Source organism: Theropithecus gelada, chromosome 19 (assembly GCF_003255815.1).
Source record: "Theropithecus gelada isolate Dixy chromosome 19, Tgel_1.0, whole genome shotgun sequence".
Taxonomy (NCBI): domain Eukaryota; kingdom Metazoa; phylum Chordata; class Mammalia; order Primates; family Cercopithecidae; genus Theropithecus; species Theropithecus gelada.
Genome location: NC_037687.1, coordinates 32,907,905 through 32,935,543, shown reverse-complemented (window position 1 = coordinate 32,935,543; position 27,639 = coordinate 32,907,905). Strand labels below are relative to the sequence as shown.

Below are 27,639 nucleotides of genomic sequence, written 5' to 3'. Positions count from 1 at the left end.
GAGACCTGGTGGCAGGGTTGGTGAGTTACCTTTCTGGCCGATTTGCTTCTTTGAATTTTAAGGTCTTTTTTATGACATTATATTGGTTCTTCAGCTTTCTCTTTGGTTAGGAGCTGGAAATAATACGGTGGGGGAATACAATGACTAAAGGTACTAAGGGCAGGCCAAACTGTTTTACCTTTTTCAAGTTCACATGGGTGAACTTGTGTCATGCTTCTTTTTTTTTTTGTAAACTTATTTAAGCTGACAGATAAAATTGCATGTATTGTGTGCAGCATGATGTTTTGAAGTGTATGTGCGTTGTGGGTGGAGTGGTTAAACGTAGTTAACTCATCATTGTAGCCTTATAGATGCCTTTCTTCCATGTGATGTATAAAGTGTTAGAGGCAAAAAGAATGTTTTTATTGTAGTTATTATTTTTTATTTACTTTGAGACAGAGTCTCGCTCTGTCGCCCAGGCTGGAGTGCAGTGGCACAATCTCGGCTCACTGCAAGCTCCGCCTCCTGGGTTCACACCATTCCCCTCCTCAGCCTCCCAAGTAGCTGGGACTACAGGCGCCCACCACCACGCCCGGCTAATTTTTTGTATTTTTAATAGAGACAGGGTTTCACTATGTTAGCCAGGCTGGTCTTGATCTCCTGACCTCGTGATCTGCCCACCTCAGCCTCCCAAAGTGCTGGGATTACAGGCATGAGCCACCAGGCCTGGCCAAGAATTTTTTTTAAAGTAAATTGATACATAATATTTATGGGGTACATGTGATGTTACAGGCATAGTATGTGTAATGATCAAGTCAGGGTATTTAGAATATCCATCACCTCAAGTATTATTTCTATGTGTTGGAAACATTTCAATTTCTGTCTTCTAGTTATTCTGAAATAAATAATACATTCTTCACTATAGTCAGCCTTCTCTGCCAGCAAACATTAGAACTTATTCGTTCTATCTGACTGCATGTTTGTGCCTATTAACCAACTTCTTTTGCATCCTCACATCCTTTCCAGCCTCTGGTAACTATCTCCACTTTCTACCTTCATGAGGTCAACGTTTTTAGCTTTCACATGAGTGGGAACACACGACATGTATTTTCTGTGCCTGGCTTACTTCACTTAACATCATGATCTCCAGTTCCACCCATGTGGCTGCAAATGGCGGGAGGAAAGGATACTTTAAGCACCCAGGTAGCTTCCCTGCTTTTAAGAATGCTCAACTCTAAGGTATTAATTTGTTAACGGAAAAACCAAACTCTGTAAAATACTTTAAAGAGGTTGATTCTGAGCCAATGTGAGCGACCGCGGCCCAGGGAAAAACGCGCACACAGGAAGCCTGGAGGAGGTGGTCCCCAGGCAGTCAGGTCACAAGTATTTGTGTATGTTTTGGGGAAGTAGAAGTTACAGGCAACGTCATAAATCAATAAATGGAGATCATTCATTGGTTTGGCCTGAAAAGGTGGGATGTCTCGAAGTGGGAGCTTACAAGTCATGGGCGGGGGGAGGGGTTCAGGGATTCTTTCGTTGGCAATTGGTTGAAAGAGTTAAGCTTTGTCCAGAGACTTGGAGTCAGTAGAAAGCAATGCTTCCGTTGGGGCAGGGGGTTGGGCTGCTGTCTGTCATGTGATGTGATACCAGAGTCAGGCTGGAACATAAGCCACATTACACTGTTTTTCTTGTTTTTTTTCTTCTTAGCCATTTCATGAGATTTTTTTCACATGAGAAAGACTTAATCCTTGCCTGGCATTGCCTTAGGTCTTGTTTATAATCTGGTATCTTATTGCTACGAAGAATCTCTTCTGTCCATCTTCTGCGCTCTATTTTATTTTATTTTATTTTTATTTTATTTTGAGATGGAGTCTCGCTGTGTCACCCAGGCTGGAGTGCAGTGGCACAATCTCGGCTCACGGCAACCTCTGCCTCCCAGGTTCAAGCGATTCTCCCACCTCAGACTCCCAAATAGCAGGGATGACAGGCACACGCCACCATATCTGGCTAATTTTTGTATTTTTAGTAGAGATGGAATTTTGCCATATTGGCCAGGCTGGTCTCGAACTCCTGACCTGTTAAAGTGCTGGGATTACAGGTGTGAGCGCCCGCACCTGGCCCTGAGCTCTATTTTAATGTTAATGCCCATGAGTTGTGCCGGCTATGAAAGGAAAGAGATGGGAGGAAGTTTGACCTCCCTTCCTGCCATGGTCAATAATTCTGTTTTTCAAGTATCTCTCAGGTCCCCTTGGCCAGGAGGGAGGGGGTCCACTCAGTTGGTTGGGTGGGGGCGGCGGGGGGGGGGTCTTAACATATTATTTTTAGTTTACAAATTGATTCTTAACTTCGAGTGCTGAATTTACAGTGGGGACTGAAACAATCCACTGATTCCTGGGCCCAACCTCCAAAGTCTCTAATTTAATCAGTGTCTGTATTTCCGGACACTGGGGTTTTTGAGGACTCCCCAGGTGATTTCCTTGTGTCTCAGTGCTTGAGAAGGTCTGGTCAAAGGTGCTTGAAGTGTCCAGCTGTGCGGTGATCAGCTATTCTGATGCAACGCCGACTCGGGACGTGCAATGCTGTCATGGCAGCTTTTGTGCAGGTGTTGGAGCTTACCTCATAGTGCAGTTGGCACTTCATAGCTCAGTCAACAGCAAATTCCAGCAATCAACTTAAAAAGCATTGCAGTGTGGTCAGAAGAGTGTAGGAAATGTTGGTGTAAACAGTGTTTTGCTGTTCGGGAAAAGTAATGAAAGCTTTTAACACACACTAACTCAACATTGCTTTTTTTTTTTTTTTGAGGAAGCTATGAAGCAGTCACTAGGCATAAATCTTATCGAATTTTCCTTGAATTATCCTATGTCATAGTATAAAATCAGAAACACCTGAAGACTGAGAAGGGGCATGATTAAATATTTCTGGTGCATTATTACCAACCCACTTAAAAATCATACTTTAAAGAACACAAAGCTCATACAACAGTGTTTAGGGAAATACGGACTGTTTGCGTCTCAAGGTATCTCCACTTTCTTAGACAAACATATCACTAGAAGGAAATACAGTTGACTCCTGAACTCAGAATTCTCTCAGAATAAGTCTCAGTTACAAGGACAGGGCTCAAAGAAAGGCAATGGTGAAATAGAAGTCAAACGAGGGAAGAATTTGGGGAAGGGTTGGACTTGGTGAGGCTTAACTTTAATCCCTAATCTACTTGTGTTCGCTTAGGGGGGAAAAACACCAACACAAGAAATAAAAGATGAAAACACTTGTGTCACACAAATGTGTTTAACAGATTCACAGTAGACCCGTGAACAACACAGGTTTGAACTGCATGGGTCCATTTATACATGAAGTTTCAAAAATAAATATATTGGAGAATTTTGGGGGAGACATATGACAACTTGTGGATGAATCAGGCAGCCTAGAAATACTTAAAAAATTAAAGTCAGATATGTCGTGAACGCATACAATACAGATGTTTGTCTACTTATGTGTTAATTGACTTCGTTGATAAGGCTTCTGGTCAATAGTTGCCTATCAGTGTGGGAAGTCAAAAGTTATACATGGATTTTTGGCTGCCTAGGGGCTGGTACCACTGACTTCTGAGTTCAGGAGTCAACTTTATTTCCCTCTAATATGTTTAAGAAAATGGAGTTACCTTTAGACTCAAACAGTTCACACTTCTCTAAACACTGTTGTATGAGCTTTTTCCTTGTGTTCTTTAAATTATGATTTTTTTTTAATTTATTTTTTGCAATGGAGTCTCGCTCTGTCGCCCAGGCTGGAGTGCAGTGGCACAATCTCGGCTCACTGCAACCTCCACCTCTGGGATTGGAGCGATTCTCTTGCCTCATGCCTCCCGAGTAGCTGGGATGACAGGCACGTGCCACCATGCCCAGCTAATTTTCTGGATTTTTAGTAGAGACAGGGCTTCACCGTGTTAGCCAGGATGGTCTCGATTTCCTGACCTCGTGATCCACCCGCCTCGGCCTCCCAAAGTGCTGGGATTACAGGCGTGAGCCACCGTGCCCGCCCTAAAGAATGATTTTTAAGTGGGTTGCTAATACATAATAGTGCACCAGAAATATTTAATCATGCCCTTATCAGGCTTCAGGTGTTTCTGATTTTATAGTATTATATAGGATAATTTAAAGAGTATTCCATGAGCTTTATGCCTAGTGACTCTGCTTCATAGGTTCCTCAAAAAAAAAATGCAATGTTGAGTCGGTGTGTATTAAAAGCTCCTATTACTTTTCCCAAAAGGCAAAACACTGTTTTACATCAACATTTCATACCCTCATCTGACCACAGTGCAATGCTTTTTAAATTGATTGCTGGAAGTTGCTGTTGACTGAACTCCAAGGTGCCAATATTGTATACACACGTGTTAGCCATTTGTAACTTCTTGTCTCTTCAAGTTTTATATCTAATTGATATTTCCTCAATGATTGTGAATCGAGTTCTTAAACCAATAACTTTAAAACCTTGTCTCTTTTTCTACGTTACCTTCATCCCTTGATTCTGTCTACATGTTTTTCTTCAAAGGTCAGACACGCATCTGTTTTCATTAAGCCCCAGAGTCACGACGCATAAAGCTTATGGAACATTCCTTATTCTATAAGTATAAAATCAGAAACAAGGGCATGATTAAATATTTCCTAATTAAATATTAAGTCCCAATCATACCTTAAAAAATACAACCCAATCTTATTTACTGAATTTTGTCTGCATAGTGACGGAAAGCTTGCATTTTCCTTCCATCTAGGCAGTGAGCCCATTTTCTCAGCACCATTTAATGCATATTTCATATCTATGGATTTGTAATACCATAATTATGATGTACTTAATTGGGGTTGCAGTGGCCTTACACATGTGCACACATAGCAGCTCTCATGGGATTTAAAATTTGTTGCAATAAGTATTCTCCATGAGAAGTACAGATCTACTTTAATTGACGTAATTATTAATTTTGCAGTCTGATAAAATTCTAAGCCTCAGTTCCAAAATTTTTCTTTGACATCTTCAGTCATGACATAAAGATATCATTTCAGGGTGAGAGAGAAGAGAAATTCCACTAAGACTATTAAGGCAATCTTATTTCTTTTTGAGACAGTCTTGCTCTGTTTCCCAGGCTGGGGTGCAGTGGCACGATCTCAGCTCACAGCAACCTCTGCCTCCCAGGTTCAAGTGATTCTTCTGTCTCAGCCTCCCAAATAGCTGGGATTACAGGTGCCCACCACCACCATACTTGGCTAATTTTTTGTAATTTTAGCAGAGATGGGGTTTCATCATGATGGCTCGGCTGGTCTCGAACTCCTCACCTCAGGTGGTCTGCCCGCCTCAGCCTCTCAAAGTGCTGGATTTACAGGTGTAAGCCACTGTGCCCGGCCGACTAAGGCAGTCTTGTTAACCATATGAGCATGAAAAGAACTGAGCTCTTGGCAAATATGCTAAGGGTCAATTATGGATGCAGAGGCTGAGAACACTGGGGAGAAAGAGAAACAGTGGTCCTGCCCTGATGGACACTTCAATTTAAGGGAGTAATTAGACCTGAAAGTGTATCTCCCATAACTAACAATGTTAATGGGACTGCCTGCTGCAAGGTAAGAGATGGTCATGTGAGTTTAGGAGGACGTCATTCAATGTTGTGAGGTTATTTCCTGTTACCCTGTGGGTCAGGTGTTGAATGCCACCCCCTAGTTGGGTTAGGTGGGATGATTTGGGACTTGGCACAGTCCTGCTCACAGCTGTGACTTACTACAATGAGGGCTGCAAAGCAGAATTGGCAAAGCGAAGAGGCACATGGGACAAAATCCAGAGGAAACCAGTCTCCCGAGTGTCCTCTTCCGGCAGAGTCACCCAGGTCATGCGGGATTCCCCCAGCAGCAAGTGGTGAAAAACACACGAGATGTTGTCTGCTGTGGAAGATCATTACAAACTCAGTGCTCGGGTGTGTGTGTGTGTGTGTGAGAGAGAGAGAGAGAGAGAACTGGTCACATAGACATCCTCTCCCTAGCATATTCCAAAATATGCATTAAACAGTGCTAAGAAAATTGGCTCACTGCTTAGATGGAAGGAAAATGCAAGCTTCCAGGCTTCTAGAAGGACAGCAAAGCTCTAGCATAAGCCATGTTGTCTGTATAAGCCATACAGGCGTGTGAGCTACTCTAATCAGCTCTGGGAATGGGGGTGGAGGGCGCCCTCCACATCCAAGTTCCAGATTCTAGCCAATGGCCAATGCAGCAGGCAGATCCTAAAGACAGCAGTCTCAGACCTGTCATGTTAACGCCCTTCTGTACACCCTGAAATCCTCGCTTCAGCTGACGTGACGCCTGTATGTACATATATCAGGGTAACTGTCCCATTCATTGCTTTTCATCTTAATAGTGTATTATAAATATCTTTCTGGGTCCAGCAAATACAGACCTAGGACCAGTCTTTATGGCTTCATGTTCCATTTTATTCATGTAACGTTTTTTTTTTTCAGAGTTGAGACATTAAGACATTTCTGAAAAATGAAGTTTTAGGAAAGATTTCTTAGCATGTTTGTGCATTTAGGTCCAGAATACAGAAATAAACATGAGACGAAAAGCTATGGAATGATGACTCTCCGAAGTCCAGCTCAGATTTAGGAACCCAAAGGGTACCATTGTTTCACCTTTTCCTCCTCAGACCCGATACTGAGCAGAGTAAGAATTCCACACCACCCTCTGTTCAGCGGGATTTTCTAGTTAACCTTCTCATTTGTCTCTCCCCTGCCACCGAGTGGTGGCCTTTCATCTGTCCTCCCACCTCAGTGTGCCCCAGGGTTGCCCTAAAATTGTATACGATTTCTTAAAACTGAGCTCTAGGCTGCCAAAGTTTGCTCGACTTCACCTGACCTAACATCAAAGCAACTCCCTGGGTGCATGTCTGCCTTCTGAAACTCACTGACTTCCTTATTTTTTTCTGCCAGCTCGACCATGCATTTAAAAGCTCCTTTAGGGGAGGAGAGGGAAACAGAGTGACTGCTTACTAGTTACAGGCCCTCCTTTAGGGAGGAGTGTTCTCATGACTGAGTGTAATGATATCAGGATTAGACTGACATTGAAACTGACAGGTGTAGGAGGCTCACAGGGTTTGGAAATTGGTCAAGGGAAAAGATAACCAAAAGATAACCAAATGCAAATGTTCCAGAATGATAGTGTCATAGTTTTTACCTTGTTGGGCACTGGGGATTTGCATAGCCCTGCTGCAAAACTCAGGTACCATAGGTACGTGTCAGTAGGCTCATGTTTTTACCCCTTTATTGGCGGATCATGAGTATCTTACCAGGTACTTCATGGCCACAGTGGAGTCCAATCCAACCCAGTGGCTCTATCCTCTAACACGGTACCCGGTATGTGAGGTCTGCAAGCTTACTGTGCCTACTTCTGCCCTTCAGGTAGGCATCACCATTGAGTGTGTCTACAACACCACTGACTCTCTGTCTTGTATTTGGTACATCTTATCAGCTTCGCCGGTGGCTTCTTTATGTCCAACAACCTAGTGACGGTTGAGTATATAGTTACGTTTATTTCGTGGTTGGAGATGGAGCAGTCTAGCCTCGAAGTTACCTGCCATTCTCCAACATGCATTTACTCCCCCAAAGGGACTATTTATCCCTTGTTCTCGGCGTCAAAGCATTTGTCGTAAACCCATGGAGACGTTGGCCAATCCACATCCACTCATATCTGATCAGATCTTCTTTCTCCAGCTTCGTCATCAACTGAGTGCCTTGACGTGTTGGGTCAAGGCTCTGGGATGGATTCTTCAGTCACAACTCTGCAATCTCAACTTCTCATGACTGAGTGTAATGATATCAGGATTAGACTGACATTGAAACTGACAGGTGTAGGAGGCTCACAGGGTTTGGAAATTGGTGAAGGGAAAAGATAACCAAAGGTGGCCGTTGCATACACACTTTTTTGGCTGGCGTTTTCACAGGTTGTGTGTGGGGCATGTCCCCAGCCTGTCCAGGGGCTACAGTGTGTGGGTCCCTACTCAGAAGGAGAGGAAGATGGGGAACCCCTGCAGAGGTAGGGTAGAATTGGAGAGGCGACCTGTGTGTGTCTATGTGTGTCTGTGTCTGTGTGTGGTGCGTGTGTGTGTGGTGCGTGTGTGTGTATGTGTGGGGTGTGTGTGGTGTGTGGGGTGTGTGTGTGTGGGGGGTGCGTGTGTGTGTGGGGTGCGTGTGGGGGGGTGCGTGTGTGGGGTGCGTGTGGGGGGGTGCGTGTGGGGGGGTGCGTGTGGGGGGGTGCGTGTCGGGGGGGTGCGTGTCGGGGGTGCGTGTCGGGGGTGCGTGTCGGGGGTGCGTGTGGGGGGTGCGTGTGTGTGGTGTGTGGTGTGTGTGTGTGGTGTGTGTGTGTGTGGTTGTGTGTGTGGTGTGTGTATGTGTGTGTGTGTGTGTGTGTGTGTGTGTAGGCGATACCTCTCAGTACACTGGGGAGGAGCATCTCCTGGGTCCGAGAGCTCCAAAGGGCAGGAGCACCTTGTAGTCATGTTGACCCTGGGGACTCACCTATTGCTAGCAGATGCTGGGAGCAGTTCTGTGAGGTATGCAAAGCAGGCAGGTTCTACATGACTAAACATCTGCTTATTTGGGCTGTGTTTAAAACAATTGGATGTATAAACAAAGTTTGAAGCCAGTGGGCTTTATGCACTAACAGGTTTCAGCCTAGAGTGAAAAAAATAACCTAGGGACTGTCTTTGGCTCATTTATATAGTAACGAGACAGAACAGAGTACATCGTAACTTAGATTTCTTGTCAGCAGCATACAAGACCACAAACAGCCTATTTGCTTATTATAACAGTTGCCTCTTCATTAGGAGTCCTTATCTGTATCAATGACATACCTCCAAGGAGTATAGTCATTGTAAATACAGCCGATTGCCATACAGATTATTCTAGCATAGAGGAGTTTCATATACAACAGCCTATCTTGTAACAGACCATAAGCATAGATTTCCAATCTACACAGGGGTGACAATTTCAAAAGAAACACTTCCCCTCCAACGTTCCTATATGATACTCGATTCTCAACCGATATGCTATTTGCTAATCAGGGATAACTTTTACCATAAGAATGTTGCCTTTTAACACAACTGATATTCCACCTTAACAGAACCTAGAAATTTACCAAGATCGATTGACAAGGCCATTGACCCAGACAGAAAGAGTTCAGACCTATCATTGATGATCTATCAGAAAGGAGCTTCTATCACACCACAGGAATTCTCTAGGATGTCAGCTTTGGATGAATTGGCATTGCTGTGTGGTTTGATTGTCTGATTCCACATCTATTTTTTAGATCTCCTATTTCTGGTGCCTCAAAATCCCTTCTCTCTGAAGTCTGCCTTCCTTGGAGAAGCAAGATGGCAGAATCGAATTCTACTGACTTTGACCTGCTGTGGTATCTGGAGAATCTCAGTGACAAGGAATTTCAGAGTTTTAAGAAGTATCTGGCACGCAAGATTCTGGATTTCAAACTGCCACAGGTTCCACTGATTAATTTAAGGGCGACAAAAGAAGAACTGGCTAACTTGTTGCCAATCTCTTATGAGGGACAGCATATATGGAATATGCTATACAGCATATTTCTAATGATGCATAAGGAAGATCATTGTATGAAGATCATTGGCAGACGAAACCGTGAGTGGGGTCATGAGAAGGGTGGGTAGAAATCGGGGCACTTCACAGGAAGCTGGGTGTTGGGCCTTTTTTTAAAAAAACAGGTTTTTGGGAAAAAGGTGGTATTGGATTACATGAGTAAGTTCTTTAGTGGTGATTTCTAAAATTTTGGTGCCCCCACCACCCGATCGGTGCACACTGTCCCCCGTGTGTAGTCTTTTATCCCTCACCTCCCTCTCACACTTCCCGCTGAGTCCCTGCAGTCCAATGTATCATTCTTATACCTTTGCATCCTCTTAACTTAGCTCCCACTCACAAGAACATACAATGTTTGGTTTTCCATTCCTGAGTTACTTCACTTAGAATAATGGTCTCCAGTCCCATCCAGGTTGCTGCAAATGCCATTATTTCATTTCTTTTTATGACTGAGTAGTGTGTGGTGTGTGTGTGTGTGTGTGTGAGAGAGATCACAATTTCTTTATCCACTTGCTGATTGATGGACATTTGGGCTGGTTCCATGTTTTTGCAATCGCGAATTGTGCCACTATAAACGTGTGTGCACATGTCTGTCTTGTTTAATGACTTCTTTTCCTCTGAGTAGATACCCAGTAGTAGGATTACTGGATCAAATGGTTAGTTTTCCTTTTAGTTCTTTAAGGAATGTCCACACTGGTTTTCATAGCAGTTGACATTCCCACCAGCAGTGTAAAAGTGTTCCCTTTTACCACGTCCACACCAACATCTATCTTTTTAATTTTTTTTTATCGTGGCCATTCTTGCAGGAGTAAGGTGGGATTGCATTGTGGTTTTGATTTGCATTTCCCTGATCATTAGTGATGTTGGGCATTTTTTTCATATTCATTTTTCAAGGACTATCAGATATTGGCCATTTGTGTATCTTCTTTTGAGAAGCGTCTATTCATGTCCTTAGTCTACTTGCTGATGGAATTGTTTAGCTTGGTGGTTTTGATACGTGACTTTTCCATCCCCAAAGAACTGGAAGTCACGTGAGGACCAGGGATGGACTGGATGAGGGTCGTGTTCTATCTTGTGGCTTTCTGATTCTACCTTTATTTTCTATTATGCTAACCAGCTTATATGAAAGTAGCCAGCCAAAGGATTAAACTCAAAGTACTTAGCTAGAGCAGATTTCCCAGCATGGAGCTCTGTCCTAGAACCATAAGATCCAGCTGTAGAAGTGTAGGGGGCTCTGTGTGAAGATCATGGAGAGTTAGCACCCCGGGTAAACTCCTACTGTAAGATCCAGCTACAGAAATGTAGGGGGCTCTGTGTAAAGATCATGCAGAGTAGTATTTGGGAGGTTGAGGCAGGTGGATTACCTGAAGTCAGGAGTTCGAAACCAGCCTGACCAATATGGTAAAACCCCTGTCTCTACTAAAAATACAAAAATTAGCCGGGCGTAGTGGCACACGCCTGTAATCCCAGCTACTCGGGAGGCTGAGGCAGGAGAATTGCTTGAACCTGGAACCTGGGAGGCAGAGGTTGCAGTGAGCTGAGATCACACCATTGCATTCCAGCCTGGGCGACAGAGCAAGATTCCGTCTCAAAAAAACAAAAAACAGGCTCTCTGTTGCCCATGCTGGAGTGCAGTGGTGCAATCATAGCTCACTGTAGCCTTAACTCCTGGGCTCGAGCAATCTTCCTGCCTCAGCCTCCCGAGTAGCTGGGATGACAGGTACACACCACTAGGCCTGGACGTAACTGACTTTAAATACCAGGCTTTTTTGTCATGTCTTTTCTATCCATTTTATTTTTATATCTATTTATATTTATATCTTAATGTATATTTATATATGTTTATAGAAATATACATATATATGTTTATAGAAATATATATACACATATATGTTTATAGAAATGCATATACATATATACATGTTTATGTAAATATACATATATACATACAAGTTTATAGTTATATGTTTATATATTTTATACGTATATAAATTATATGTATAGACATTATATACATATATGTATATATAATATATAAATATATACACATATAAATATATACAATTTTTTGAGTCTCGCTCTGTCGCCCAGGCTGGAATGCAGTGGCCTGATCTCAGTTCACCGCAACCTCTACCTCCTGGGTTCAAGCAATTCTCCTGCCTCAGCCTCCCAAGTAGCTGGGATTACAGGCACCCATCACCACACCCCGCTAACTTTTTGTATTTCTAGTAGAGATGGGGTTTCACCATGTTGACCAGACTGGTCTCGAACTCCTGACCCCATGAGCCACTGTGCCTGGGCCTATCCATTGTATATCCTCTAGCCATCTAGAAAGACTCATAGGGACCAGCCAGGCAAGTACTGAAAATGTACAAAGTAGCTGCCCAGCTCTAGGTAAAATATATGTTCAGGTTTACTACTGTCTCTTAATTGGTCATATGGAGAAAAAGATTTCAGGTTGTCTCCAGTCATAGCCTAAAACAAATGACTGAACATCTACTAAACTGCTGTCGATATTTGAAAATGGTACTGAGGCCCCAGGACTACCAGCCCTTCTGATGTGATGAGAAACCAGAGATCTGGAGTGTCTGCCTCTTTTTAACATTTAATGGTTGGCAGCTATTTCAAACTAAAACATGGCTTGAAATTTAAGTAAAACCATCTCGTGGACCAGGTCCAGGTTTGGTCCTACATTTAAACCTCCAGCACAAAATGAGAAGATAGAGTCTGAGGCAGAATCCGGTGAGCAGTAGGGACATTTGGTTAGCATACTTCACTCACCCACCTTATTTGAAAGCTGAAAACTGCTTTTCACATCTTCTCGCATATAAATTTACAACCCAAAAAAAATCTATTACATAGCATACAGTATTCAAAAAGTACAAAAAAAGAAACTAAAGTCACCTAGAATCCCACAACCTTGAGCTATACCTAAGGTTAATAGCTATCTCCTTCAGGAAATTTCTAGTCAGACAGATACAACTGTGTAAAAATAGTCAGGCCAGGTGCAGTGATTCACACTTGTACTTTGGGAGGCCGAGGCAGGTGGATTGCTTGAGGCTGGGAGTTTGAGACCAGCCTTGCCAACATGGCGAGACCCTGTCTCTACAAATAAAATTTAAAAATAGCCAGGTGTGGCGTGTGCCTGTAATCCCAGCTAGTTGGGAGGCTGAAGTGAGACAACTGCTTGAACCCGGGAGGCAGAGGCTGTGGTGAGACATGATTGTGCCATTGCACTCTAGCCTGGATGACAAAGCGAGACCCTGTATCCAAAAAAAAAAAAAGAAAAAGAAAAAAAGTCACACCCTATACTATACTTAGGCCCGTTTTGATTTATCAAATTTTCACCTAAGCATTTTTGGATAAGGTTAAAAACATCTTAAGCCATCCCCATTCTGGGGTTCCTGCTGAAGGAGTAAGGATTTATCAGTTTTCATGGGTGTCCGTCCAAGGTTTTTACAAGTGAGTTATATCAGCATATCTAGATAGGAGAACAATTGGAATGGAAGAAGTAATCTATAAAGTCCATTGAAGGTCAAAGGCATGTTGAAAACTTATTAAAATAGTAGAGGATGACCAGGCGCGGTGGCTCACACCTGTAATCCCAGCACTTTGGGAGGCCAAGGCGTGCAGATCACCTGAGGTCACAAGTTCGAGACCAGCCTGGCCAACATGGTGAAACTCCGTCTATACTGAAAATAGAAAAATTAGCCCAGCATGGTGGGAACCTTAACAGGTGGAAAGTTTAGCAAGGTTTGTTTTGCATAGTGTATATTTTAAGTTACAGAGCATCCATCTGATTCTTATACTCTAGATACATAATATATGGGGATATATATGTAATATATTATGAAACTTATAAAATTATTACCTCCTAATTCCAAAAGCTGGGTTATATGTACGTATGCTTCTATTCAGTTTTTATTTTACTTTTGACAAATAGTTATGCGTAATTATAAGGGACAATGTGATGTTTAGATATGCTTCCATTGTGGAATGTGGACATGAAGCTAACAAATCTATTGTCTCACATACTTATTCTCGTGTGTGTGTGTGTGTGTGTGTGTGTGTGTGTGTGTGTGTAACTGGAAAGCTTCTCAATGGCAAAGGAAATGAGTGAAGAGACCCCTGGACTAGGAGAATATATATTTGTAAACTATGTATGATACGGAACTAATATCCAAAATATATAAGGAACTCAATAACAAGAAAACGGATAACCCAATCAATAAATTGGCCAAAAACAAACAAACAAAAAACACCTAAATAGACATCTTCCAAAGATTTTTTTCTTGATTATAAATCATGGTTTATAATCACGAACCATACTCACCACCATCATCATGGTTTTCTACTTTGAATCTCAATTTTTTATTGTATACTGAACATCATATATGAAGACAGTAAGGAGAAAGTCCTGTCTCGGCCAGTCTGTTGGGATGTGATGAATCGGAACTGGGCAGCCCTGGTAGTCTTGAGGGTGGGATCAGGCCCGTTTATCCATCAGGCTCATCTCCACGGCAGGGAGCTAGCGTGTCACATTCTAGTACATTCAGGTCCACCACACCAGCCCTGCTGCGCTGTTAATCGTTGGCTTTTATTTATCCCATCAAAGTTCTTCCAGGCTGCCTGGCTCCCTCTTCTGCCTGCCCTTACCCAGGGATAAAAACATTTCCAGGTATCTGGTCACTAAGGAAGAAGTCATCTCCTTCTAGGAATTCACTTATTTGGATCATTTCTGTATCATACCTGTACGATAGCTTTATACTTATGTCTTAACATTTTTGTTTGTTTTTGCAGTAGGACTGTAATCTTGTGTATTCTCAAGAAATAAGACTCCCTTTTACGATACATTTTAACTTTATTCCATATATCATTTCACTTAAGTAGTTCATTAAATGATCTGGATTTAAGTAATGATATGCATAAACAAGAAAATAGAAGGAAAGATGAACGTGTAACTCATGACTGACAGGCCAAGATGTAATAAGTAGATACTCTGAGCTGAATACATACCAGGAAACAGTCCCTGAGCTCGAGTTATTGTCTCAAAGGAAAAACTGGGTGTGAAACGAAACATTATAATTGAAGGCTACATAAAATGCTAGGGAACCCCCAAAAAGGAAAGAAATATGTTCTTGATGCCAACATATGAGAGGGAAGCCCTTGCAGGATAAAGAGCAATGCTCAAACAGATCTGTCGACCCCATTGTATGGGTTAAATGGGTTTTATTCAACCTTTTTCCTTTAAAGCAACATGGGCTAGGCGCAGTGGCTCATGCCTGTAATCCCAGCACATTGGGAGGCTGGGGCAGGTGGATCACCTGAGGTCAGGAGTTCGAGACTAGCCTGGCTAACATGGCAAAACCCTGTCTCTACTAAAAATACAAAAAATTAGCCAGGCGTGGTGGTGCGTACCTGTAATCCCAGCTACTCAGGAGGCTGAGGCAGGAGAATCACTTGAACTCAGGAGGTGGAGGCTGCAGTGAGCCCAGATTGTGCCACTGCACTCCAGCCTGGGCAATAAGAGCAAAACTCCATCTCAAAAACAAATCAACATGATAGTAAATATCTTTGTACCTATATCTTTGTGATATAGTAAGTAAAAAATTTCTACTACACTTTTCCTGTATCCAACACGAAAAGAAGCTAAAACTGTTCTTACATCTTGAACTTTTATCTTTGTTCTATTTTCTGCCCCGTACTCGCTGGATTAGGCAATCAGGAGGCATGCAAGGCTCTCATGAGGAGAAAACTCACGCTGCAATGGGAAAATCACACTTTTGGAGAATTTCATTATAAATTTTTTTGTAACGTTGCATCAGATGTGTTCTACGTACTTCAATTAGCCTATGATTCTACCAGCTGTTATTCAGCCAACGATCTCAATGTGTTCCTGATGGGAGACAGAGCATCTGGAAAAACCATGACTATAAACCTGGCTGTGATGAAGTGGATCAACGGCGAGATGTGGCAGAACATGATCTCGTACGTCGTTCACCTCACTTCTCACGAAATAAACCAGATGACCGACAGCAGCTTGGCTGAGCTGATCGCCAAGGACTGGCCTGACAGCCAGGCTCCCATTGCAGACATCCTGTCTGATCCCAAGAAACTCCTTTTCATCCTGGAGGACGTGGACAACCTAAGGTTCGAGTTAAATGTCAATGAACATGCTTTGTGTAGTAACAGCACCCAGAAAGTTCCAATTCCAATTCTCCTGGTCAGTTTGCTGAAGAGACAAATGGCCCCAGGTTGCTGGTTCCTCATCTCCTCAAGGCCCACGAGGGAGGAAAACATCAAAATGTTCTTGAAAACCACAGACTGCTACGTGACCTTGCAGTTCTCGAATGAGAAGAGGGAGCTATATTTTCACTCTTTCTTTAACGACCGTCAGAGGGCGTCGACAGCCCTCATGCTTGTACATGACGATGAAATACTCACGGGTCTGTGCCGGGTCGCCATCCTATGCTGGATCACATGTACTGTCCTGAATCGGCAGATGGACAAGGGGCACGACCCCCAACACTGCTGCGAAACACCCACGGATCTACATGCCCACTTTCTTGCTGATGCATTGACATCAAAGGCTGGACTCACTGCCAATCAGTATCACCTAGGTCTCCTAAGACGGCTGTGTTTGCTGGCTGCAGGAGGACTGTTTCTGAGCACCCTCAATTTCAGTGGTGAAGACCTCAGATGTGTTGGGTTTACCGAGGTTGATGTCTCTGTGTTGCAGGCCGTGAATATTCTTTTGCCGAGCAGCACTCATAAAGACCGTTACAAGTTCATACACTTGAACGTCCAGGAGTTTTGTGCAGCCATTGCATTTCTGATGGCAGTACCCAACTGTCTGATCCCCTCAGGCAGCAGAGGGTATAAAGAGAAGAGAGAACAATACTGTAACTTTAATCAAGTGTTTACTTTCATTTTTGGTCTTCTAAATGAAAACAGGAGAAAGATTCTTGAGACAACCTTTGGCTACCAGCTACCCATGGTAGACAGCTTCAGGAGGTACTCGGTGGAATACATGAAACATTTGGGCCGAGACCAGGAAAAGTTGACGCACCATGGGTCTTTGTTCTACTGTCTCTTTGAGAATCAGGAAGAAGAATTTGTGAAGAAGGTTGTGAACACTCTCAAGGAGGTTACCGTTTACCTTCAATCAAACAAGGATATGATGGTCTCATTATACTGTCTTGAGTACTGCTGTCACCTGAGGACTTTTAAGTTGAGTGTTCAGCGCATCTTTGAATACAAAGAGCCACTTGTAAGGCCAACTGCTAGGTGAGTCTTTAAAAAATAAATCCTCTTTTCTGTCTTCATAAGACCTGCCCATAATTCTAGAGCTTGTTGACCAGAACAAGACAAACTCAGGGCCATGAAGAACTTAATTTCCAATCGAGCTTCTAATTAGACCAGTGACTTAAATCTCTCTGCTTCTATTTAAACTCAAACTTTGAGTTAAGCCTCGGCACTGTTGACACTTTGGGCCAGCTGTTCTTTTGTGGTGGGGGTCTATCTTGCGCATTGTAAGTGGTTTAGCAGTATCTCTGGTCTCTCCTGTGGCCAGTAGGGTCCCTTTTTCCCCACTTGTGACAGCAACAAAAATCTATATCACCAAATGTCTGCCGAGGGGCAGAATTGCCTCATTGCGAACAGTGGTTTAACCTAATTTCTTCAGATCTGTTGTAGAGATTAAACAGAAATAAACCTTGTATTGTTACATTATAGGAATGTTCATGATAGCACAAAACATGCAACATTGATTTTTAATATTGAAGTTTTAAAATATTCTCGCATTTAAAGGCCCTGCACTCAGATGTATCTTACCTGAATATGGAATCACCAACTACTTTAGTGGATCTGAATGTTGTTTTTTCATGCTTGACCCTACTTTATTTCTTGCTGCCTGGTATTAAGTCTGGGTCAGACAACAGACACTCTCAAAAGATACTTTAATTTACGTGTTTTACAAATTGCTGGAGTTGAATCGATTCCATCGGAAAACTCAATTTTTCTTCTATGTAGTCAAATGAAGAGCCTTGTCTACTGGAGAGAGATCTGCTCTCTTTTTTGTACAATGGACACCCTCTGGGAGCTGCATCTTTTTGACAGTGACCTTAATGATATTTCGGAAAGGATTCTGTCTAAAGCCCTGGAGCATTCTAGCTGTAAACTTCGTACACTCAAGTAAGTACTATATCAACTTCTGCCTTAGAGGTTCCCCCAGGAATAACGGTGATCTTTTTCTTTCTCTGGGAGAAGATAATATACAAAACACACTTTCAGGTCAGGCTCATCAGGGCCTAGGCTCCTTCTGTATTTCTCAACCATCTTTAGTGTGTCTATGATAAAGATGACCTTGGGCCACAATGGCGTCTGAGGTCCCAGTCGTCATGGCTGCCTTCAAGGCAGGAAGCAACAGAAGGGAGAAGGAAAGGTTGATCTAGAAGCTTCAGGAGCTTCTTTGATGGAGCCTTTTCCAAACTCTTTCTTGCATCACTTCTGCTTACATCTCATTGACCTGTTTACCTTGTCCTCACACAGCTTCATAGAACTACAAAGGTGGACTGGGAAAGTAGTCCCTTGCCATCAGGAAGAAATAGTAACAACTGGATTTATCCTAAGGAAGAAAGCAAACATGGGTCAGGCTAGGAGTCTAGCAGTTTCTTTCCTAGGGAATGCATTAGAATCAGGTGAAAAACAGCTGTACTTGCCTAAACAGTCATTGGGAAAATTGAGTATTTATCTGAGTTTATAATAGCACTATAGGAAATGTCACTAAACTATTCAGTGCACATCAACATATATGATCTTAGGATTCCGGAAGCCCAGGAGTTAGCTTTATTTTCATTCAAGAAAAATGCATACTTTGTTTGGGGTGCTTATCTAAGCACTAGGATATATCGATGGGGAAAAAAGACAAATTTCCTTGCTTGCTATCTGATGAGACAGAATATAGGCAGACATAATAAGTACATGCGTTTTAAAGTATTTTAGGGTAATGATGTTATGGGGAAAAGAATGGCAAGGTCAGGGTGCATAAGTGGGTATTTAGGGGTATGGGAGGGTACAAGCCGTAGTAATAAGTTCCACAGAGAAAGTGAGATTTGAGCAAGGACTTGAATGAGGTGAAAGAATGAGCCACATAAACTGTTGGTCATCCCCTGGGAGGGGTGGGGATCCATGAAACGAAGGCTTTGTGTTCAGAGACCTATGTGGTTAGACCAGTGTGAGGCAGGAAGGGTATGACGGAAATGGCTCACAGGCATGTATGGCATGATCACAGTGTTGTACATCAGTGTCAGAACTGGGTTTTCTGGAGTGAGGTGTGAGGGGTTTTGAGCAGAGATGCCATAATTTAGCTTGTATTTTAAGAAGCTCATTCTGGATACTGTGTTTAAAAATGACCAATCAGGGACCGTAGTACAGAATGAGAAAGTTCAGAGAAGGCTCCTTTTCTTGGTGTTTGCCAGGTGCGAATCCATGGTGCCTCCGAGGGTATGAATAGTAGAGGTTGGTGAGGTGCCAACTCCGGGGTGTATGTTGACAAAGGATAATTCCTTGATTAAATCTAGACTAGGAGATAGAAGAATTGCCCCCAAGATCTTTGTTTTGGAAACTGCCACGTGAGAATTGCCGCTGAGATGGGAAGCGATGGTGGGAGCAAGAATTTGAGGAAGGTCAGTCTAAAGTTGTTTGAGCTAAAGTTGCAATGTCTATTAGATGTCAAAAGAGCAGTGTGGAATGTTTCTGAACTGAAGGTAAAATGTGGGTGTCATTCATATATATATGTGTATAACACAAATGTATATTTAAAGCCAAGGACTGAGTTCACCAAGGATAGGAATGTTGCTCAGGAAGCAAAACGATCCCAAGACTGTTGCCCAGAGTTCTCCAACATGAAGTGGTTGGGGAGAAAAGCAGAAACTAGCGAAGGCCTTTGAGGGAGTCATTAGGCTAGAAGGAAAAGTAAAGGGCGTGTGGTATCCTCGGATCCCAGTGAGGCACGTTTACTAACGAAGGAAAGGTCAACTGTGTCAGACGGCGGTCCTTATTCAAGGAGACTGAAGACTGAGAATTGACCAATGACATGAGCAAGGTGGAAGTCATTGTTGGCCAACAACAGTTCTGGAAGGGTGGTGAGAGCTGGAAAGCCTACTTGAAAATGGAGAGGAGAACTGAAGAATTTTAGGCCGGGTACAGTGACTTACCCCTGTAATCCCAGCACTTTGAGAGGCTGAGGCGGGTGGATCACTTGAGGTCGGGAGTTCTAGACCAGCCTGGTCAACATGGTGAAACCCCGTCTCTACTAAAAATACAAAAATTAGCCAGGTGTGGTGGCATGCAACTGTAATCCCAGCTACTTGGGAGGCTGAGGCAGGAGAATCGCTTGAACCCGGGAGGCGGAGTTTCCAGTGAGCTGAGATTGCACCACTGAACTCCAGCCTGGGCAACAGAGTGAGACTCCTTTGTGTGTGTGTGCGTGTGTGTGTGTGTGTGTGTGTGTGTGTTTTAAAAAACCTTAAACAGTTTTGTTGCAACACAGGGCAAAGACATGGGAGAGAAGTTTGTGTAAAATGGGGATCAAGAGAATCGCTGGATAAAGGACTCTGGAAATACAGCAACATGGAAAACATCCAGTCTTCCACCAAGTAACCACATAGGCTGGGAAGTAAATTAAAAGGGCTGCCCGTGTGTTCTACGTCTGGATTTACCATAGGATCCTCAATCCTCAGTTATTCCTCCAAGGGTTGGCCAGCTTCCACATTTCCCTTCCTGTCTGTCTCCTTTCATGTTGAGTTGGAGATTCCTAACTCTTTTCTCTAGCTGGCCCTTAGAGACAATGACCAAAGCTGTTGCCCTGATGTCCTGTTTCAACTCCAAGGGAGTGATGAAAAACCTTCTTCCGGGATAGGGAGTGAGGACCAGTGGTGGTGGTGGGACTCGAGGACAACTTTTTCCTCAGTGAAACTGTGAATTGTTATTTGTTATTTTTTTTGAGTCAGAGTCTTGCTCTGACTCTTCAAATGATTCTTCTGCCTCAGTCTCCCCAGTAGCTGGGACGACAGGTGCGTGTCACCATGCCTGGCGAACTTTTGTATTTTTAATAGAAACAGGGTTTCACTATGTTAGCCAGGATGGTCTCAATTTCTTGACCTTGTGATCCGCCTGTCTCAGCCTCCCAAAGTGCTGGGATTACAGGCGTGAGCCACCCCACCCAGCCATGAATTATTTTTTCACTTCAGGTTCAGTGGTACATGTTCAAGTTTGTTTATACAGGTAAACTTGGGTCACAGGTTTGATATACATATTTTGTATATAGACTGTAAGACTGTATGCCCAGGTACTAAGCCTAGTACCTATTTTTTTTTTTTCCTGATTCTCTCCCTCCTCCCCTCAAGTAGACCCCAGTGTCTGTTGTTCCCCTCTTCAGGTCCATGAGTTCTCATCATTTAGCTCCCTCTTACAAGTGAGAACATGCAGTATTTGGTTTTCTGTTCCTGTGTTAGTTTGCTAAGGATAAGAGCCTCCAACTCCATCCATATTCCTGCCCTCCCCCCCGCCCCACAGAAAAAAAACACCAAAAACATGCCCTCGTTCTTTTTGATGGCTGCATAGTATTCCATGGTATGTATGTATCACATCTATCCAATCTTGTTGATAGGCATTAGGTTGATTGCATGTCTTTGCTATTGTGAATAGTGCTGCATTGAACATTCATGTGCATGTATCTTTTTGGTAGAATAATTTATATTCCTTTGAGTATACACCCAGTAATGGGATTGCTGGGTCAAATGGTAGGTCTGCTTTTAGCTCTTTGAGGAACCACCACACTGCTTTCCACAATGGTTGAATTAATTTACACTCCCACCAACAATGGGAACATCCTTGCCAGCATCTGTTTTATTTACATCTCACACACACACACACACACACACACATATATATATATATATATTTTTTTTTTTTTTTTGAGGTGGAGTCTTGCTCTGTCACCCAGGCTAGGGTGCAGTGGCATGATCTCAACTCACTAGTCCTTCGCCTCACAGGTTCAAGTGATTCTTCTGCCTCAGCCTCCTGAGTAGCTGGGGTTACAGATATGCACCACCAAGCAGGCTAATTTTTTGTAATTTTGGTGGAGATGGGGTTTCACCATGTTGGCCAAGCTGGTTTTAAACTCCTGACCTCAAGTGATCCGCCCACCTTGGCCTCCCAAAGGGCTGGGATTACAAGCATGAGCCTCCACACTCGGCCTGTTATTTTTGGATTCTTAAATAGTAGCCGTTCTGACTGGTGTAAGATGTTATCTCGTGATTTTGATTTGCATTTCTCTAATCAGTGATATCGAGTTCTTTTTCATATGCCTGTTGTCTGCATGTATGTCACCTTCTGAAAACTGTTAAATCCTTTGCCCACTTTTTAAGGAGGTTATTTTTTTCTTGTAAATTTTAGTTCCTTATAGATGTGGGTATTAGACTTTTGTCAGATGCAGTGTTTGCAAAGGTTTTCTCCCATTCTGTAGGTTGTCTGTTTACTCTGATAGTTTCTTTTGCTGTGCATACTTTTGTTTAATTACATTCCAATTATCAATTTTTGCTTTTGTTGCAATTGTTCTTGGCATCTTCGTGTCGAAATATTTGCCCGTTCCTATGTCCAGAATGGTATTGCCTAGTTTTTGTTTTTTTGTATTTTTGGTTTTTGGTTTTTTATTTTTTTGTTTTTTTTGTAACAGAATCTTGCTGTGTTCCCCAGTGCAGTGGCATGATCTCGGCTCACTGCAACCTCCGCCTCCCAGGTTCAAGCAATTCTCCTGCCTCAGCCTCCTGAGTAGTTGGGACTACAGGCACCCACCACCATGCCCAGCTAATTTTTGTGTTTTTAGTAGAGACAGCATTTCACTATGTTGGCCAGGCTGGTCTTCAACTCCTGACCTTGTGATCCGCCCACCGGAGCCTCCCAAAGTGCTGGGATTACAGGCATGAGTCACTGTGCCTGGCCCCTCCAAGGTTTTAATAGTTTTGCATTTCATTTTGTCTTTAATCCATCTTGAGTTGGTTTTTGGATGTGGTGTGAAGAAGGCATTCAGTTTCAGTCTTCTGCATATGACTAGCCAGTTATCCCAGCACCATTTGTTGAAAAGGAAGTCTTTTCTCCATTGCTTGTCTTTTGTCAACTTTGTTGAAGATCAGACTGTTGTAGTTGTGTGACCTCATTTCTGGGCTCTCTATTCTGTTCCATTGGTCTATGTGTCTATTTTTGTACCAGTACCATGCTGTTTTGGTTATCATAACCCTATAGTATAGTTGGAACTCAGTTAGCGTGATGCCTCCAGCTTTGTTCTTTTTGCTTAGGATTGATTGCCTTGGCTATTGAGGCTCTTTTTTGGTTCTATGTGAACTTTAAATAGTTTTTTCTAGTTCTATGAAGAATACCATTGGTAATTTGATAGGAATAGCATTGAATCTGTAAATTGCTTTGGGTAGTATGGACATTTTAACAATATTGATTCTTCTCTCCATGAGCATGGAATGTTTTTTCTGTTGTTTGTGTCATCTGATCTCTTTGAGCAGTGTTTTGTAATTCTCCTTTTGATCTTTCACCTCTCTAGTCAGCTGTATTCCTAGGTATTTTTTGTGAGGCAATTGTGGATAGAATTACACTTCTGATTTGGCTCTCAGCTTGGCTGTCTTTGGTGCATAGGAATGCTAGTGATTTTTGTACATTGATTTTATTTTTCTCTTTTTGTATCCTGAAACTTTTGCAGTTTCTCAGCTGAAGAAGATTTGGGGCCGAGACTATGGGGTTTTCTGGATATGGAATCATGTCATCTGCAAACAGGGATAGTTTGACTTCTTCTCTTCCTATTTGGATACCATTTATTTCCTCCTCTTGCCTGATTGCTCTGGCTAGGACTGCTGAAACTGAAAAATTTACATGTGGTTGATCCTGTGGCTATATCAGCCATCAGCATATTTTGGCTTTTGCTCTCAGTATAGAAAAACATGGTTAAACTTGTGCATGTGGATGTATCTTAGTATCTTTGTGCATGCGGATGTATTCTTAGTATCCCACTTGTGGGTCCCGCTTAAGAAAGGTCATGAGGTGAACACACCATAAAGACCCAGGGGATTACTTCAAAGTCAACAAGCTGACCTTGGAATTAGCAATAGTCTTCTGACCTGACTAAAAATTTAAGATCGGGAGCCACGTGTAAGGACCTAATCCACTGAGAATCTTTGTCACAGAATGAAGTGAGGCAGACAGGAGAAATTGCGGAGAAGATGTTTGAACCTTCACTGGTGCTTTCCTGCTATTTTATCTTCCACAGGTTGTCCTATATCTCGACTGCTTCTGGTTTTGAAGACTTACTCAAGGCTTTGGCTCGTAACCGGAGCCTGATACACCTGAGCCTCAACTGTACGTCCATTTCCTTAAATATGTTTTCACTTCTGCGTGAGATCCTGGACAAGTCCACATGCCAAATACGTCATCTGAGGTGAGTCGTTGCTTGGCTGAAAGTTCAGTGCATGTGAGGGGAATGGTTGGGTGTTGGTGGATAGAGATGCCCCTTCAATAACACTACCTGCTCCCACCTTTTGATATCATTCTTTCCTCAATTTTTTTTTTAGCACGTGATTTGTTTCTCTCACCAACACTATTCCTGTCTTTTGAGTTTAATTTCTACATTGATATTTCATATAACATGGCTTCTCCCTCCCTTGACTGATATTTCTCTAATGATCTAACTCCTGTGGTCATTCTGAAGTACAGACTACTAGTCAAACCCTACAACACTGTCCAGTGGAAATTATTCAAGCCACAGACTGAAATTTTCCAGTAGCCACATTAAAAAGTAAAAGAAAGCAAGTGAAACTAATTTTCTTTTTTTGTTTGTTTGTTTGAGATGGAGTTTCACCCCTGTTGCCCAAGCTAGAGTGCAATGTTGGGATCTCAGCTCACCGCAACCTCCGACACCCAGGTTCAAGTGATTCTCCTGCCTCAGCCTCTCAAGTAGCTGGGATTACAGGCATGTGCCACTATGCCCAGCTAATTTTGTATTTTTAGTAGAGACAGGGCTTCTCCATGTTGGTCAGGCTGGTCTCGAACTCCTGACCTCAGGTGATCGACAGGCCTCAGCCTCCCAAAGTGCTGAGATTACAGGCGTGAGCCACCATGCCCAGCCTTGAAACTAATTTTAACAGTATTTTAACCAAGCATATCAAATTATATCCATATGTCATTGGTACAAAAAGCTATTGATGTGATTGTATATTCCTTTTTGTATAAAGGCTGCAGAACCCAGTATTTCAGAACATCACCACTCAGGCACATTATCATCAGAATTGTTTGACCTCCATATTGATTTCATAAAATTTACAATTGAGAGAACTAATTCACATGCCCATGTCCTAAACATACTTAAGTCTTCCAATAATTTGGAATCAACCTTTAAATTTAAACTAGCCAAGCCTGGCAGCTCACGCCTGTAATCTCATCACTTTGGGAGGCAGAGGGGGTGGATCACTTGAGGTGAGGAATTCAAGAGTTCGAGACCAGCCTGGCCAACACAGTGAAACCCCACCTCTACTAAAAATACAAAAATTAGCCAGGTATGGTGGCAGGTGCCTGTAATCCCAGCTACTCAAGAGGGTGAGGCAAGAGAATCGCTTGAACCCGGGAGGCGGGGGTTGTAGTGAGCTAAGATGGCGCCACTGCGTTTCAGCCTGGGCAACAAGAGCAAAACTCTATCTCAATAAATAAATAAATAATAAATACCAATGTAAATGTAGTAAAACTAACAATCCAGTGCCTCAGTCATGCTAGCCATGCTTTGAGTGCTCAGTAGCTCTATTTGCTAGTGACTCAATGTTGGATAATGCCACTTGCTAGACCTCATCTCCAATAAGTGCATTTCGCTTGTACTCTCAATTTCAAGTACCTCATGCTCTAACAGCACCTCCTGTATTCTCAAGCTACTTTGTCTTATAAGCAAATCTTCCCACCCTTTAATCCTACTGCGTCCTTCAGCCATTTAAGCAGCAGCTTCTCACCCTTTCACCTCCCTCATCCCTTTCTTTTTGTTTTTTTGCTTTGTTTTGTTTTTGTTTTTGTTTTTGTCTTGAGATGGAGTTTCACTCTTTTTGCCCTGGCTGGAGCGCAGTGGTGTGATCTCAGCTCACTGAAACCTCCACCTCCCGGGTTTAAGCGATTTTCCTGCCTCAGCCTCCCAAGTAGCTGGGATTACAGGTGCTTGCCACCACATACAGCTAATTTTTGTGTTTGTGGTAGAGATGGGGTTTCACCATGTTGCCCAGGCTGGTCTTGAACTCCTGAGCTCAAGTGATCCACCCACCTCAGCCTCCTGAAGTGCTGGAAGCCACTGCACCCAGCCCCTCACTTTCTTTCTGACATATTTCAGATTCCATGGTTCTTGAGAGTCATTGCCTTCCATCTCACTCGGCATCCTTTCTCCGTATCACATTCTTCCAGCTAAATGCCAACTCTCTTGCCACTTTGTAGGTAGCTTCTCCCCTACCTCAATGCCTCCCCGCCCCAAACTCCTTTCACCTTGGAACACATTTTCCTCTTGGCCTTTGGTTTCTCCCAAACCTTGATTGTTCCTCCTCAGTTGTCTTTGCTTGTTTTTCATCTTCCTGGACTCTTACCTTTGGGGTATTTCCAAGTGGTTCTAAATGTCTTCTCTATACCCCTTCTACGCATTCTTCTTCATGGCATTAAGTAGCCTCTATGTGATGAAGACTCTCAGGTACTTATTTATAAACATTTCTCCTGGATTCAGACTCAATGAAGTACTTGTAGAGATATCAACTTTGATATTATGAGACGAAGTCTTGCTGTCGCCCAGGCTGGAGTGCAGTGGGGCCATCTCGGCTCACTTCAACCTCCGCCTCCTGGGTTCAAGCAATTTTTGTGCCTCACCCTCTCAAGTAGCTGGGACCACAGGGGTGCACCACCACACCCAGCTAATTTTTGTATTTTTAGTAGAGACAGGGTTTTGCCACGTCGGCCAGGCTGGTCTCAAACTCCAACCTCACGTGATCTGCCCACCTCAGCCTCTTACTTTGATATTTAAACAGGCATTTCAAATACAGATTTTCTTGTGGCTTGGCTTAGACAACTTTTCTAGGTCTATTGTTAGAGTAGATCCATCTGACTCCTTCCTGCTTCTTTTACTGCTAAGCATGGTAGACCAGCCCATCTCCCACCTACCTGCAGTACTTCAGAACTTCCTACCTGTCCATACCTTTGCTTGCTACCTGGAAAAGAGAGTGGAGAAGGGCAACTTTCATCTAGTTTGTATTGTTTTGTTTTAGGGGGGTGTGTGTCTGTGTTTGAAGCAAAACATAGGTTTATTTTTTTATATAGCAGCTTTACTACAAGGGTAGACTAACTCTTTTTAGTTTATTTAACTTTTAGCTTCAGGGATACATGTTTAGGTTTGTTATGTAGGTAAACTTGTGGCATGGGAGTTTGGTGTGCAGATTATTTCATCACCTACATACTAAGCCTAGTACCTCATAGATATTTTTTCTGATCCTCTCCCTCCTCTGAATCTCAGCCCTCAAGTCGGCCCCAGTGTGTGTTGTTCCCCTCTATGTGTCCATGTGTTCTCATCATTTAGCTCCCATCTATAAGTGAGAACATGTAGTATTTGGTTTTCTGTCCTTACCTTAGTTTGCTAAGGATAATGGCAATTTAAGTCAGATCTTATGACTCTGTCCTTTAATCTTCAAACCCTCAATGGCTTCCACTTTCATTCAAAATAGAATACACAGGTCAGCGCGATGGCTCACGCCTGTAATCCCAACACTTTGGGAGGCCGATGCAGGCAGATCACCTGAGGTCAGGAATTCGAGACCAGCCTGGCCAACATGGCAAAACCTCGTCTCTACTAAAAATACAAAATTATCCAAGCGTGGTGGTGCACGCCTACTTGGGAGGCTCAGGCAGGAGAATCGCTTGAACCCAAGAGGCAGAGGTTGTGGTGAGCCAAGATCATACCATTG

The 27,639-nt window shown here is 42.9% G+C and overlaps 1 protein-coding gene across 1 annotated transcript in view; it reads left to right on the top strand.

Moving 5' to 3' along the window:
- Positions 1 to 27,639, top strand: part of NLRP11 (NLR family pyrin domain containing 11) — a 40,598-nt gene continuing 12,959 nt past the window's right edge. Inside the window, exons 1-5 of the mRNA XM_025368380.1 lie at positions 1 to 20; positions 9,309 to 9,649; positions 15,322 to 16,891; positions 17,636 to 17,797; positions 23,940 to 24,107. Of these exons, the coding sequence (XP_025224165.1) occupies positions 9,373 to 9,649; positions 15,322 to 16,891; positions 17,636 to 17,797; positions 23,940 to 24,107 (2,177 nt within the window). The 5' untranslated portion in view covers positions 1 to 20; positions 9,309 to 9,372. The remainder of the gene's footprint in view (positions 21 to 9,308; positions 9,650 to 15,321; positions 16,892 to 17,635; positions 17,798 to 23,939; positions 24,108 to 27,639) is intronic.